The sequence below is a fragment of the Genypterus blacodes genome, unplaced genomic scaffold (genome assembly GCF_046128005.1).
Source record: "Genypterus blacodes isolate CSIRO-AG114 ecotype Tasmania unplaced genomic scaffold, CSIRO-AGI_Gbla_v1 ptg000139l_1, whole genome shotgun sequence".
NCBI lineage: Eukaryota > Metazoa > Chordata > Actinopteri > Ophidiiformes > Ophidiidae > Genypterus > Genypterus blacodes.
Window position 1 is genome coordinate 941,864 of NW_027466941.1, and position 17,059 is coordinate 958,922.

Below are 17,059 nucleotides of genomic sequence, written 5' to 3' on the forward strand. Positions count from 1 at the left end.
ACACAGACCTTAACCTGCAAAGTGGCACACAGAAACTCCACACAGAAAAGCACCTGGGTCAGAACATGGGGTTTGAACCCAGGACCTTGCTATGAGGCGACAACACAGACCACTGTGCCACCATGACGCTCTAAAGAGAATGAAGCATCTGTTATAGAAGTAGGACCTCTCCTTATTATTCTGCTTATAGTTCTGGATTCTTGTCAATACATAGAAACATAACAACAGAAGTTCAGTGTCTGATTTGACTGTGAAACGGAAACTGATGCTCACTTCCTCATAAAGTATATATACACACATATATGACACACTGTGCTCGCTCATATGCCAGTTTTCTGAGGTTTTGAACTGACAGGAAACAGTACAACTGAATATTGAGTGAAGGAGAAAGGTTTGACTCAGTGAGCAGACATGGAAGCTGTGCTTGGACTGTTGGTGATGCTAGTTGGAGTATCTCAAGGTGAGATGTTGCTTCACTGCTTTACACTTTAATATTTCATTAATATTGTTGAATCATAGTTACATCTCAATGCATGCAAAGTTATGCGTCCTTCCGTTAATGCTGTCCTATCAACTAAAGTAAGTGGCCATAGAAACACAAAAACTTATTTTATATAAGTATAAATGTATATATATAATAAAGGATTTGCATATTTGTGAATATTTCAGCGTTTCATGAGATGTTAGTCTGTATTGAGTGAACAGAGAGACACGGTCATACCTGCTGTGTTTGTGTATTCTTATATCTCATATATTGATAAAAGCAAGTTATTATATTTACATTCTTTTCAATATTGTGTTTGAAAATTTCCAGCTGTGGAAACCGACTGTGATGGAGCTCAGTGTTATGGAGCTTTGGGAGGAACTGTGAATTTCCGACTGGTGACAGATGCCTCAAAGAAAGATAGATTACTATTAAGAAAGAACAAATCAATAATACTTGATTGGAAACAGAGTAAGATTCGTCATAATAAGATACAAGACAGATCCTCTTTTACTGTCAGTAACGGAATATTTAGGATAATTAACTTGAGCAGGAATGACAGTGCTGAATATACAGTTGAAATATATGATTCAACGGGAATAAAGACAGATGTGTGGACTGTACAACTGACCATTCAAGGTAAACAAATATTTCATTTGTATAACTTATAGTAAAGCATTAGGAGATGAATTACTTTGGGATAATGATCAAATCTTAAAGTTGGAGATCCAGCTGTATATTTCACACTCACTAATAAATGTGTGTTTCCCTCAGCTCCTGTGTCCTCTCCTAAGCTGGTCTCTGAGTGTTTGTCTCAGGGGATGGTGAAGGTGTTCTGCTCCTCTGAGAGAGGGGACAGTCCTCAGTACAGCTGGACTCTGGACGGACACATGCTGACAGACGCTGAGCTCCTCTGTGGTAACAGTGAGTCTAACACCATCACTCTGAGACAAGGCCTGTCAGGACGACTGCTCTGCACAGCCAAGAACCACATCAGTGAAGCTGCCAATGAGCTGCAGATAGCTCCCTGTGAAGGTGAGACAGGTGGTGAATAAAAGAGCTTCATGATCGCATCATTCACTCACAATGGTTGCTGCTGATAGGCTTCACATTCATTAACTGCACCTTATGCAATGTGGAAATGTTGTGGAAATTCATGGATCACTTCCACATCAGTACTTATCATAATTACAACCTAATTTGATCTAATTATTGTATTAGCTTACGTTTTCAGTTGGGAGTTTGTGAAGTTTATTTTGACTCTCTTCAACGCTCAAAGTTTCCCAAGGTTCTGTTCTCTCACAAAATAATGAAGAAAAAAAATAAAATAAAGACAAGCAGCTGTAGATGGACCATGAATCCTGATGAAACTCTTTATCTCTTTTTCATTAGAGGAGATGTTTGTTATTGTCTTATTTCTCACCTTGAGCTGCAATTGTGTTTGAAATGTGCTGAATAAATGTGCGCTGACTTAAGCTGTGTTCAACTTTTGTTACAATTTTCACACTGTATAACATTTCAATGGAATGATCAAAATTGAGATTTTTTTTCTTTTTTTTTTTTACTTTCAGCTGTGGAAACCTTCTGTGATGGCAGACAGGATGGGGCTCAGTGTTATGGAGCTTTGGGAAGAACTGTGAACCTGCAACTGGTGACAGATGCCTCAAAGAGTTCTGGTTTTCAATTGTTTAAGAACAAAATAACAAAAATTCTTGAATGGAAACAGAGTAAGATTACTATTACTGAGATACCAGACAGATCCTCCTACACTCCCATTACAGGAATATTTAGGATACATTTCTTAAGTTGGAAGGACAGTGCTGAATATTCACTGAAAGTATATGATTCAGAAGGACAACAGTCCAATATGTGGACTCTACAACTGACCATTCAAGGTAAACACACATATCAATTAGATCATTTATAGAAAAGCATAAGGAGATGAATTACTTTTTTTTACATGTCTCCCTCAGCTCCTGTGTCCTCTCCTAAGCTGGTCTCTGAGTGTTTGTCTCAGGGGATGGTGAAGGTGTTCTGCTCCTCTGAGAGAGGGGACAGTCCTCAGTACAGCTGGACTCTGGACGGACACATGCTGACAGACGCTGAGCTCCTCTGTGGTAACAGTGAGTCTAAGAACATCACTCTGAGACAAGGCCTGTCAGGGCGGCTGCTCTGCACAGCCAAGAACCACGCCAGTAAAGCTACCAAAGAGCTGCAGATAACCTGTGAAGGTGAGACAGGTGGTGAATAAAACAGCTTCATGTTCATGATGGCATCATTCACTCACCATGCTTTCCTCTTCTTTGACTGCATCTTATCCAATAGGACACACACACGTCACAGTGGCTTGTAGTTGAAGCTGATGACATCTTGTGTTTTGATCCAATAACCATTAGCAGCACAGGGATGCAGGCTGGCACCACAGCATCATCCTTCAGCCTGCATGACCCTTAGTGCATTAGAAAGTAAAAATGAACTTTGCCACCATGGTGACATCAATGCAGTTTCATTTTATTTGCAGCTGTTAACATCCTGGACCCAATTTTGAGTCATGAAATTGCTAACTTGACGTCTGATCTGTCAATCTCTTATCTGACCAGATCACGCCCTGATTCTCTGCATTTCACGGACAGCTCTGATCGTTCTTCTACTGGTTGTGTGTGGAGTGTATTTTGCTTGGAAGAAAAAGAGAAACAAAAAAACAGAAGGCTCTGATGTGCTTCAAGCCAGGCGCTGGGCCGAACACCAGGCTGTGTCAGAGAACACCGTCTCCATGGTGGAAATGAAGAGTTCTGCATCTGAAGATTAAGCATCCAAACATGACATCTTGACTTCTCCACACTCTTTCTGTAGCCTTAGTGAAGTGTGCAGAGTCTGAGGCGATGATAATTCAACTGAAGCTTAGATATTAGAAATGATTCAGTGATTACACAACTTCTTACAGATTATCTTTGCTAAATTCCAAACAAGGACGACATACAGGTCAAAGTGTAAATAGAGCTTATTTGATATTATGGCTGTGGAGCTCATTTTTTAGAATAATACAAGTCCATTTACAAGACTTTATACAATGTGTGCCTTTGTATAATATATAGCCCTGTTTAGTTTGAAGCAAATCAATCATTAAAGCATTATACATAGAAACAATCGTTATTGTATGTGTTATTGATTATTAGAATTGTTAATGTTGCGTTTATGTCTGGATCGTTCACGTGATGCCTGCTGAACTTGTGTTTGACTTTTGCTTTTGGCCTCATCATCAATATTAATCGGTGCATAGTTTCCCTCTACTGGTTGGTAGAAGCATTACCTTTGCTTGAGCCATTAAATGAAATTGAAGCCACGCATAAGTGAAAGATTGATGAAATATCTCCGTGTTTTCAAGCTTTACCAGTGCAGAGCAACAGGACAAAGAGAGTGGAGGATGACAGGCAGCTTTATTCCCTGGCTAGTTCAGGACTTGTTTTAATAACCCTGTATTCCTGGATCTTTTAGGATAAGTCTGGAGAGAACATGTTGAATATGTGCCACAACTTTCCTTATCAGAAAGTAAGATTACAAAGTGCTGCTTGGTTCAAATCGTATATCTATCTACAAATATTTCAATTGTATAATTTAAAGTAAAGCATTAGGAGATGAATTACTTTCGGATAATGATCCAATCTTAAAGTTGGAGAGCCAGCTGTATATTTCACACTCACTAATAAATGTGTGTTTCCCTCAGCTCCTGTGTCCTCTCCTAAGCTGGTCTCTGAGTGTTTGTCTCAGGGGGAGATGAAGGTGTCCTGCTCCTCTGAGAGAGGGGACAGTCCTCAGTACAGCTGGACTCTGGACGGACACATGCTGACAGACGCTGAGCTCCTCTGTGGTAACAGTGAGTCTAAGAACATCACTCTGAGACTAGGCCTGTCAGGACGACTGCTCTGCACAGCCAAGAACCACATCAGTGAAGCTGCCAATGAGCTGCAGATAACTCCCTGTGAAGGTGAGACAGGTGGTGAATAAAACAGCTTCATGGTCATGATGGCATCATTCACTCACAATGGTTGCTGCTGATAGGCTTCACATCAACTGCACCTTATGCAATGTGGAAATGTTGTGGAAATTGAAGGATCACTTCCACATCAGTACTTATCATAATTACAACCTAATCTAATCTAATTATTGCATTAGATTACGTTTTATATTGGGAGCTTGTGAAGTTTATTTGTGACTCTCTTCAACGCTCAAAGTTTCCGTTCTCTCACAAAATAATGAAGAATTAAAAAAAACAGATCCAAGCAGCTGTAGAAGGACCATGAATCCTGATAAAACTCTTTATCTCTCTGTTATTAGATGAGATGTTTGTTAATGTCTCATTACCCACCTTCAGCTGCCTTCGTGTTTGAAATGTGCTGAATAAATGTGCGCTGACTTAAGCTGTGTTCAACTCTCAGCTGTGGAAACCTTCTGTGATGGCAGACAGGATGGAGCTCAGTGTAATGGAGCTTTGGGAGGAACTGTGAACCTCCTGGTGACAGGTGACTCAAAGAGTTCTGGTTTTCAATTGTTTAAGAACAAAACAACAAAAAATCTTGAATGGAAACAGAGTAAGATTACTATTACTGAGATACCAGACAGATCCTGCTACACTCCCATTGCAGGAATATTTAGGATAGATTACTTAAGTTGAAAGGACAGTGCTGAATATTCACTGAAAGTATATGATTCAGAAGGACAACAGTCCAATATGTGGACTCTACAACTGACCATTCAAGGTAAACACACATATCAATTAGATCATTTATAGAAAAGCATTAGGAGATGAATTACTTTTCCATTATTATACAGTCATGTCTCCCTCAGCTCCTGTGTCCTCTCCTAAGCTGGTCTCTGAGTGTTTGTCTCAGGGGATGATGAAGGTGTCCTGCTCCTCTGAGAGAGGGGACAGTCCTCAGTACAGCTGGACTCTGGACGGACACATGCTGACAGACGCTGAGCTCCTCTCTGGTAACAGTGAGTCTAACACCATCACTCTGAGACAAGGCCTGTCAGGACGACTGCTCTGCACAGCCAAGAACCACATCAGTGAAGCTGCCAATGAGCTGCAGATAGCTCCCTGTGAAGGTGAGACAGGTGGTGAATAGAACAGCTTCATGGTCATGATCGCTTCATTCACTCACAATGATTGCTCCTTTTGTTTGCCAATAGGCTTCATATTCATAAACTGCACCTTATGCAATGGGACGGCTGTTAATCAGTGGGTGCTTGAAGCCAATAACACGTTGTGTGTCCAGCCAACAACCTCCACCAAGACCACACCCACCACCATGGGTAAGGAGCCTGGCACCATAGTGTCCATTAACCCCCCTCACATCACACAGGCCAATCAAACTGCAGATAACTCCCTGTGAAGGTGAGACAGGTGGTGAATGAAACAGCTCCATGGTCATGATGGCATCTTTCACTCACCATGCTTTCCTCTTCTTTGACTGCATCTTATCCAATAGGACACACACACATCACAGTGGCTTGTAGTTGAAGCCGATGACATCTTGTGTTTTGATCCAATAACCTTTAGCAGCACAGGGATGCAGGCTGGCACCACAGCATCATCCTTCAGCCTGCATTACCCTTAGTGCATTAGAAAGCAATAATGAACTTTGCCACCATGGTGACATCAATGCAGTTTCATTTTATTTGCAGCTGATAACATCCTAAAACTAATTTTGAGTCATGAAATTGCTAACTTGACGTCTGATCTGTCAATCTCTTATCTGAACAGATCACGTCATGATTCTCTCCATTTCACGGACAGCTCTGATCGTTCTTGTACTGGTTGTGTGTGGATTGTATTTTGCTTGGAAGAGAAACATAAAGAAGAAAACAGAAGGCTCTGATGTGCTTCAAGCCAGGCGCTGGGCCGAACACCAGGCTGTGTCAGAGAACACCGTCTCCATGGTGGAAATGAAGAGTTCTGCATCTGAAGATTAAGCATCCAAACGTGACATCTTGACTTCTCCACACTCTTTCTGTAGCCTTAGTGAAGTGTGCAGAGTCTGAGGCGATGATAATTCAACTGAAGCTTAGATATTAGAAATGATTCAGTGATTACACAACTTCTTACAGATTATCTTTGCTAAATTCCAAACAAGGACGACATACAGGTCAAAGTGTAAATAGAGCTTATTTGATATTATGGCTGTGGAGCTCATTTTTATAGAATAATACAAGTCCATTTACGAGACTTTATACAATGTGTGCCTTTGTATAATATATAGCCCTGTTTAGTTTGAAGCAAATCAATCATTAAAGCATTATACATAGAAACAATCGTTATTGTATGTGTTATTGATTATTAGAATTGTTAATGTTGCGTTTATGTCTGGATCGTTCACGTGATGCCAGCTGAACTTGTGTTTGACTTTGAATAAAGCTTTTGGCCTCGTCATCAATATTAATCGGTGCATAGTTTCCCTCTGCTGGTTGGTAGAAGTATTACCTTTGCTTGAGCCATTCAGGGAAATTGAAGCCACGCATAAGTGAAAGATTGATGAAATATCTCCGTGTTTTCAAGCTTTACCAGTGCAGAGCAACAGGACAAAGAGAGTGAAGGATGACAGGAAGCTAAATTCCCTGGTTGGTTCAGGACTTGTTTTAATAACCCTGCACTCCTGGATCTTTTAGGATAAGTCTGGAGAGAACATGTTGAATATGTGCCACAACTTTCCTTATCAGAAAGTAAGATTACAAAGTGCTGCTTGGTTCAAATCTATAAAGAAGGAAGTCACTGCTGTGGTCACATGTGCTTCATCTCACTGACTTGACTTCTTCTCCTCTAAAACTAGAATAAGTGTATGGTCAGAATGTTCCTTTGTGTATCTTCTGAAATGTTTTGAGGATGTTGTGATTGTGTGGCACTTTGCAGCGGTGAGATTGTGATCATTCTAAGTATGATGATGAATACGCTGATAACTGCTAAACACCACTCTGATAATGTTCCCAAACAAGACGTTTAAATGGCTTCATAGTATTTCCTTCCATGAAGCCAGCATACAAACATATGCTGAAGACAAAATCAGAGACTGGACAAGATCAGAAAAGAAGCCACAATAAATAAGTAGAGCGTTCACTACAGAGTATACCTCCACAAAGGCCGAACAAGTGTAAATTGTTTATGACTTTATTGATCTCACACTTCCAAGTAGAAATCTGCCCTCCTCAACAGCCTATAGTGCCTTGGTCAAGGGCAATGGCAGCATCATTAACCTTACACAGAAATCAACCTGCAAAGTGGCCCACAGAAACTCCACACAGAAAAGCACCTGGGTCAGAACACGGGCTTTGAACCCAGGACCTTGCTATGAGGCAACAACACAGACCACTGTGCCACCATGATGCTCTAAAGAGAATGAAGCATCTGTAATATAAGTAGGACCTCTCCTTATAATTCTGCTTATAGTTCTGGATTCTTGTAAATACATAGAAACACAACAACAGAAGTTCAGTATCTGATGTGACTGTGAAACGGAAACTGATGCTCACTTCCTTTTCACCTGATAAAGTTTATACACGCACATATGAACCACACATATATGAACACTGACAGGAATCAGTACAACTGAATATTGAGTGAAGGAGAAAGGTTTGACTCAGTGAGCAGACATGGAAGCTGTGCTTGGACTGTTGGTGATGCTAGTTGGAGTATCTCAAGGTGAGATGTTGCTTCACTGCTTTACACTTTAATATTTTATTAATATTGTTTAATCGTCGTTACATTTCAATGCATGCAAAGTTATGCGTCCTTCCGTGTATGCTGTCCTATCAACAATAGTAAATGGCCATAGAAACATAAAAACGAATTTTCTGGAAGTGAATAAGACAAAATGACAAGAATTATTGTATAGATGACACTACTAATGCACTAATACTACTAAAGATAACACAAATGCAAATGATGCATTGAGATAAAAAACTTAATTCATACTTAAAACTTCAGTTTAAACAGTTTAGACTCAACAGTGTGAAGAGGGATTTGAATATTTGTGAATATTTCAGCGTTTATGTCTTTGTTTCATGAGATGTTACTCTCTGTATAGTGTGAACAGAGAGACACGTTAGAACCTGTTGTGTTTGTGATTTCCTTTATAGGAATAAAATCAAGTTATTATATTGACATTTTTTCAATGTTGTGATTCAACTTTTCAGCTGTGGAAATCCACTGTTATGTCGGATGGTACACACTTGTGTGTGATGCAGCTTTGGGAGGAACTGTGAACCTCCCACTGGTGACACATGCCTCAGAGATAAATCAATTGAAATTGATGAAGAGCAAAGCAATGATACTTGAATGGAAACAGAGTAAGATTACTCATAATGAGATACAAGACAGATCCTCTTTTACTGTCAGAAACGGAACATTTAGGATAAATAACTTGACCTGGACTGACAGTGCTGAATATACAGTTGAAGCAATTCATTCAAACGGAGACACCTTTGACTGGACTCTACAACTGACCATTCAAGGTAAACAAATATTTCAATTGTATAATTTATAGTAAAGCATTAGGAGATGAATTACTTTCGGATAATGATCCAATCTTAAATTAGGAGATCCAGCTGTATATTTCACACTCATTAATAAATGTGTGTCGCCCTCAGCTCCTGTGTCCTCTACTAAGCTTGTCTCTGAGTGTTTGTCTCAGGGGATGATGAGGGTGTCCTGCTCCTCTGAGGGAGGGGACCGTGTTAGGTACAGCTGGACTCTGGATGGACACGAGCTGACAGACGCTGATCTCCACTCTGATAACAGGGAGTCTAACAACATCACTCTGAGACAAGGCCTGTCAGGAAGACTGCTCTGCACAGCCCAGAACCCCTTCAGTAAAGCTGCCAATGAGCTGCAGATAGCTCCCTGTGAAGGTGAGACAGGTGGTGAATAAAACAGCTTCAGTCATAGATGTGATATTGCATTAGATAAAGTTTTCAGTTGGGAGCTCTTGAAGTTTTGCTCAAAGTTTCCCAAGGTTCTGTTCTCTCACTTACACAAATAATGAAGAATAACATTAAATAAAGACAAGCAGCTGTAGGTTGACCATGAATCAGGATGAAACTCTTTATCTCTTTTTCATTAGAGGAGATGTTTGTTATTGTCTTATTTCTCACCTTGAGCTGCCTTTGTGTTTGAAATGTGCTGAATAAATGTGCGCTGACTTAAGCTGTGTTCAACTTAAAAACAAACTTTTTCACACTGTATGACATTTCATTGTATTGATCAAACTTGAGATGTATTGTGTTTTCTTTTTTTTTAACTCTCAGCTGTGGAAACCTACTGTGATTGCAGACAGGATGGAGCTCAGTGTTATGGAGCTTTGGGAGGAGCTGTGAACCTGCAACTGCTGACAGATGCCTCAGAGACTCTTGGTCTTTCAATTCAGGCAAAATACTACATCCTATATCCCACAGGCAGCTAAATTCCCTGGCTGGTTCAGGACTTGTTTTAATAACCCTGCAAACATACCAACAATCAGGCCAAAACAGTGAATGTGGGTGGACACAAAGACTACTTGGTGGAGGTTTGGGGAGATATGGAGACATTTATTCCTGGATCTTTTAGGATAAGTCTGGAGAGAACATGTTGAATATGTGCCACAACTTTCCTTATCAGAAAGTAAGATTACAAAGTGCTGCTTGGTTCAAATCGTATATCTATAAAGAAGGAAGTCACTGCTGTGGTCACATGTGCTTCATCTCACTGACTTGACTTCTTCTCCTCTAAAACTAGAATAAGTGTATGGTCAGAATGTGCCTTTGCGTATCTTCTGAAATGTTTTGAGGATGTGGTGATTGTGTGGCACTTTGCAGCCGTGAGATCGTGATCATTCTAAGTACGATGATGAATACGCTGATAACTGCTAAACACCACTCTGATAATGTTCCCAAACAAGACGTTAAAATGGCTTCATAGTATTTCCTTCCATGAAGCCAGCATACAAACATATGAGGAAGACAAAATCAGAGACAGGACAAGATCAGAAAAGAAGCTAAAATAAACTAGTAAAGCGTTCAATACAGAGTATACCTCCACAAAGGCCGAACAATTGTAAATTGTTTATGACTTTATTGATCTCACACTTCCAAGTAGAAATCTGCCCTCCTCAACAGCCTATAGTGCCTTGGTCAAGGGCAATGGCAGCATCATTAACCTTACACAGAAATCAACCTGCAAAGTGGCCCACAGAAACTCCACACAGAAAAGCACCTGGGTCAGAACACGGGCTTTGAACCCAGGACCTTGCTATGAGGCAACAACACAGACCACTGTGCCACCATGATGCTCTAAAGAGAATGATGCATCTGTTATATAAGTAGGACCTCTCCTTATTATTCTGCTTATAGTTCTGGATTCTTGTAAATACATAGAAACATAACAACAGAAGTTCAGTATCTGATGTGACTTTGAAACGGAAACTGATACTTCCTTCCTCATAAAGTATATATACACACATATATGACACAATGTGCTCGCTCATATGCCAGTTTTCTGAGGTTTAACACTGACAGGAAACAGTACAACTGAATATTGAGTGAAGGAGAAAGGTTTGACTCAGTGAGCAGACATGGAAGCTGTGCTTGGACTGTTGGTGATGCTAGTTGGAGTATCTCAAGGTGAGATGTTGCTTCACTGCTTTACACTTTAATATTTCATTAATATTGTTTAATCATCGTTATATTTCAATGCATGGGAAGTTATGCGTCCTTCCGTTTATGCTGTCCTATCAACAATAGTAGCTGGCCATAGACACTGATAGAAAAAATGACAACAATCAGTGTATAGATTACACTACTAATGCACCCATACTAATATATAAGATAAGATAAGATGAGATGAAATTTTATTATCCCGAGGGAAATTACTGTGCAACAGCTACATGTATAAATGTATGTATAAATGTATATATAAAATAAAGGATTTGCATATTTGTGAATATTTCAGCGTTTCATGAGATGTTACTGTCTGTATAGAGTGAACAGAGAGACACGTTCATACCTGCCGTGTTTGTGTATTCTTCCACATATATTGACAAAAACAAGTTATCATATTTACATTCTTTTCAATATTGTGTTTCAAAATTTCCAGCTGTGGAAACCGACTGTGATGGCAGACAGGATGGAGCTCAGTGTTATGGAGCTTTGGGAGGAACTGTGAACCTCCGACTGGTGACAGATGCCTCAGAGATACATAGATTTAAATTACTAAATAACACATCACCAATACTTTATTGGAAACAGAGTAAGATTTTTCATTATGAGATACAAGACAGATCCTCTTTTACTGTCAGTAACGGAACATTTAGGATAAATAACTTGACCTGGACTGACAGTGCTGAATATACAGCTGAAATACATAATTCAGTGGGAATAAAGACAGATAACTGGACTCTACAACTGACCATTCAAGGTAAACAAATATTTCATTTGTATAACTTATAGTAAAGCATTAGGAGATGAATTACTTTCGGATAATGATCAAATCTTAAAGTTGGAGATCCAGCTGTATATTTCACACTCACTAATAAATGTGTGTTTCCCTCAGCTCCTGTGTCCTCTCCTAAGCTGGTCTCTGAGTGTTTGTCTCAGGGGGAGATGAAGGTGTCCTGCTCCTCTGAGAGAGGGGACAGTCCTCAGTACAGCTGGACTCTGGACGGACACATGCTGACAGACGCTGAGCTCCTCTCTGGTAACAGTGAGTCTAAGAACATCACTCTGAGACAAGGCCTGTCAGGACGACTGCTCTGCACAGCCAAGAACCACATCAGTGAAGCTGCCAATGAGCTGCAGATAGCTCCCTGTGAAGGTGAGACAGGTGGTGAATAGAACAGCTTCATGGTCATGATCACATCATTCACTCACAATGGTTGCTCCTTTTGTTTGCCAATAGGCTTCATATTCATTAACTGCACCTTATGCAATGGGACGGCTGTTAATGGGTGGGTGCTTCAGGCCAATAACACGTTGTGTGTCCAGCCAACAACCTCCACCAAGACCACACCCACCACCATGGGTAAGGAGCCTGGCACCATAGTGTCCATTAACCCCCCTCAAATCAAACAGGCCAATTAAACTGCAGATAGCTCCCTGTGAAGGTGAGACAGGTGGTGAATAAAACAGCTTCATGGTCATGATGGCATCATTCACTCACCATGCTTTCATATTCTTTGACTGCATCTTATCCAATATGACACACACGTCACAGTGGCTTGTAGTTGAAGCTGATGACATCTTGTGTTTTGATCCAATAACCTTTAGCAGCACAGGGATGCAGGCTGGCACCACAGCATCATCCTTCAGCCTGCATTACCCTTAGTGCATTAGAAAGCAAAAATGAACTTTGCCACCATGGTGACATCAATGCAGTTTCATTTTATTTGCAGCTGTTAACATCCTGGAACTAATTTTGAGTCATGAAATTGCTAACTTGACGTCTGATCTGTCAATCTCTTATCTGACCAGATCACGCCCTGATTCTCTGCATTTCACGGACAGCTCTGATCGTTCTTCTACTGGTTGTGTGTGGAGTGTATTTTGCTTGGAAGAAAAAGAGAAACAAGAAAGCAGAAGGCTCTGATGTGCTTCAAGCCAGGCGTTGGGCCGAACACCAGGCTGTGTCAGAGAACACCGTCTCCATGGTGGAAATGAAGAGTTCTGCATCTGAAGATTAAGCATCCAAACGTGACATCTTGACTTCTCCACACTCACTCCAACACTGTTGCCTTGGTGAAGTGAGTATGCAGAGTCTGAGGCGATGATAATTCAACTGAAGCTTAGATATTAGAAATGATTCAGTGATTACACAACTTCTTACAGATTATCTTTGCTAAATTCCAAACAAGGACGACATACAGGTCAAAGTGTAAATAGAGCTTATGTGATATTATGGCTGTGGAGCTCATTTTTATAGAATAATACAAGTCCATTTACGAGACTTTATACAATGTGTGCCTTTGTATAATATATAGCCCTGTTTAGTTTGAAGCAAATCAATCATTAAAGCATTATACATAGATACAATCGTTATTGTATGTGTTATTGATTATTAGAATTGTTAATGTTGCGTTTATGTCTGGATCGTTCACGTGATGCCAGCTGAACTTGTGTTTGACTTTGAATAAAGCTTTTGGCCTCATCATCAATATTAATCGGTGCAAAGTTTCCCTCTGCTGGTTGGTAGAAGCATTACCTTTGCTTGAGCCATTAAATGAAATTGTGGCCACGCATGAGTGAAATATTGATGAATTATCTCCGTGTTTTCAAGCTTTACCAGTGCAGAGCAACAGGACAAAGAGAGTGAAGGATGACAGGCAGCTAAATTCCCTGGTTGGTTCAGGACTTGTTTTAATAACCCTGCAAACATACCAACAATCAGGCCAAAACACTGAATGTGGGTGGACACAAAGACTACTAGGTGGAGGTTTGGGGAGATATGGAGACATTTATTCCTGGATCTTTTAGGATAAGTCTGGAGAGAACATGTTGAATATGTGCCACAACTTTCCTTATCAGACAGTAAGATTACAAAGTTCTGCTTGGTTCAAATCGTATATCTATAAAGAAGGAAGTCACTGCTGTGGTCACATGTGCTTCATCTCACTGACTTGACTGCTTCTCCTCTAAAACTAAAATAAGTGTATGGTCAGAATGTTCCTTTGTGTATCTTCTGAAAGGTTTTGAGGATGTTGTGATTGTGTGGCACTTTGCAGCGGTGAGATTGTGATCATTCTAAGTATGATGATGAATACGCTGATAACTGCTAAACACCACTCTGATAATGTTCCCAAACAAGACGTTAAAATGGCTTCATAGTATTTCCTTCCATGAAGCCAGCATACAAACATATGATGAAGACAAAATCAGAGACTGGACAAGATCAGAAAAGAAGCCACAATAAATAAGTAGAGCGTTCAATACAGAGTATACCTCCACAAAGGCCGAACAAGGGTAAATTGTTTATGACTTTATTGATCTCACACTTCCAAGTAGAAATCTGCCCTCCTCAACAGCCTATAGTGCCTTGGTCAAGGGCAATGGCAGCATCATTAACCTTACACAGAAATCAACCTGCAAAGTGGCCCACAGAAACTCCACACAGAAAAGCACCTGGGTCAGAACACGGGCTTTGAACCCAGGACCTTGCTATGAGGCAGCAACACAGACCACTGTGCCACCATGATGCTCTAAAGAGAATGATGCATCTGTAATATAAGTAGGACCTCTCCTTATTATTCTGCTTATAGTTCTGGATTCTTGTAAATACGTAGAAACACAACAACAGAAGTTCAGTATCTGATGTGACTGTGAAACGGAAACTGATGCTCACTTCCTTTTCACCTGATAAAGTTTATACACGCACATATGAACCACACATATATGAACACTGACAGGAATCAGTACAACTGAATATTGAGTGAAGGAGAAAGGATTGACTCAGTGAGCAGACATGGAAGCTGTGCTTGGACTGTTGGTGATGCTAGTTGGAGTATCTCAAGGTGAGATGTTGCTTCACTGCTTTACACTTTAATATTTCATTAATATTGTTTAATCGTCGTTATATTTCAATGCATGCAAAGTTATGCGCCCTTCCGTTTATGCTGTCCTATCAACAATAGTAGGTGGCCATAGAAACATAAAAACGAATTTTCTGGAACTGAATAAGACAAAATGACAAGAATTATTGTATAGATGACACTACTAATGCACTAATACTACTAAAGATAACACAAATGCAAATGATGCATTGAGATAAAAAAGATAATTCATACTTAAAACTTGAGTTTAAACAGTTTAGACTCCACAGTGTGAAGAGGGATTTGAATATTTGTGAATATTTCAGCGTTTGTGTCTTTGTTTCATGAGATGTTACTCTCTGTATAGTGTGAACAGAGAGACATGTTAGACTCGCTGTGTTTGTGATTTCCTTTACAGAGATAAAATCAAGTTATTATATTGACATTTTTTCAATATTGTGTTTCAAAATTTTCAGCTGTGGAAACCTACTGTGATGGCAACTTGTACCCACGTCATTGTTATGGAGCTTTGGGAGGAACTGTGAACCTCCCACTGGTGACAGATGCCTCAGAGATAAATCAATTTAAATTGATGAGGAAGAAATTAATAATACTTGAATGGAAACAGAGTAAGATTACACATAATGAGATACAAGACAGATCCTCTTTTACTGTCAGTAACGGAACATTTAGGATAAATAACTTGACCAGAAATGACAGTGCTGAATATACAGTTGTAGAAATTCATTCAAACGGAGACACCTATAAAGAGACTCTACATCTGACCATTCAAGGTAAACCAATATTTCAATTGTATAATTTATAGTAAAGCATTAGGAGATGAATTACTTTTGGATAATGATCCAATCTTAAATTAGGAGATCCAGCTGTATATTTCACACTCATTAATAAATGTGTGTCGCCCTCAGCTCCTGTGTTTCCTAAGCTGGTCTCTGAGTGTTTGTCTCAGGGGATGATGAGGGTGTCCTGCTCCTCTGAGGGAGGGGACCGTGTTAGGTACAGCTGGACTCTGGATGGACACGAGCTGACAGACGCTGATCTCCACTCTGATAACAGGGAGTCTAACACCATCACTCTGAGACAAGGCCTGTCAGGAAGACTGCTCTGCACAGTCCGGAACGACATCAGTGAAGCTGTCAATGAGCTGCAGATAGCTCCCTGTGAAGGTGAGACAGGTGGTGAATAAAACAGCTTCAGTCTTCCATGTATTATTGCATTAGATAACGTTTTCAGTTGGGAGCTCTTGAAGTTTTGCTCAAAGTTTCCCAAGGTTCTGTTCTCTCACTTACAACAATAATAAAGAATAACATTAAATAAAGACAAGCAGCTGTAGGTTGACCATGATTCAGGATGAAACTCTTTATCTCTTTTTCATTAGAGGAGATGTTTGTTATTGTCTTATTTCTCACCTTGAGCTGCAATTGTGTTTGAAATGTGCTGAATAAATGTGCGCTGACTTAAGCTGTGTTCAACTTAAAAACAAACTTTTTCACACTGTATGACATTTCATTGTATTGAACTTGTGATATCTTTTATTTTATTTTTTTAACTCTCAGCTGTGGAAACCTACTGTGATTGCAGACAGGATAGAGCTCAGTGTTATGGAGCTTTGGGAGGAGCTGTGAACCTGCAACTGCTGACAGATGCCTCAGAGACTCATCATCTTTCAATTGAGATAAAATACGACATCGACTACCCATCAACAATATTTCAATGGCGCTCGTATGACATTACTCAAAATGAGATACAAGGCAGATCCTCTTTTACTGTCAGTAACGGAACACTTAGGATAAATAACTTGACCAGGAATGACAGTGCTGAATATACAGTTACCTTTGTAATATCAGACTTTGTCAAATTCTGGACTCTACAGCTGACTATTCAAGGTAAACAAATGTTTTAATTGGATAATTTATAGTAAAGCATTAGGAGATGAATTACTTTCGGATAATGATCCAATCTTAAAGTTGGAGAGCCAGCTGTATATTTCACACTCACTAATAAATGTGTG

The 17,059-nt window shown here is 39.9% G+C and overlaps 1 protein-coding gene and 1 long non-coding RNA gene across 5 annotated transcripts in view; both read left to right on the forward strand.

The window, feature by feature from the left end:
* Positions 1-117: 117 nt before the first annotated feature.
* The window catches only part of LOC143011789 (hemicentin-2-like), a 46,645-nt gene continuing 29,703 nt past the window's right edge, over positions 118-17,059 (forward strand). The window contains exons 1-6 of one of the 4 annotated variants that reach the window (XM_076164781.1): positions 118-460; positions 1,259-1,519; positions 2,056-2,379; positions 4,209-4,469; positions 5,330-5,590; positions 12,060-12,320. In XM_076164781.1, the coding sequence (XP_076020896.1) occupies positions 412-460; positions 1,259-1,519; positions 2,056-2,379; positions 4,209-4,469; positions 5,330-5,590; positions 12,060-12,320 (1,417 nt within the window). In that variant the 5' untranslated portion in view covers positions 118-411. Of the gene's footprint in view, positions 461-814; positions 1,124-1,258; positions 1,520-2,055; positions 2,380-4,208; positions 4,470-5,329; positions 5,591-12,059; positions 12,321-17,059 lie in introns of all 4 variants that reach the window. The other 3 variants (XM_076164783.1, XM_076164782.1, XM_076164784.1) reach the window with 3 other exon arrangements.
* On the forward strand, positions 8,068-9,901 carry LOC143011797 (uncharacterized). Its single transcript, XR_012964944.1, has 3 exons — positions 8,068-8,177; positions 9,276-9,385; positions 9,782-9,901. It is a non-coding gene; the product is annotated as an uncharacterized LOC143011797 (long non-coding RNA).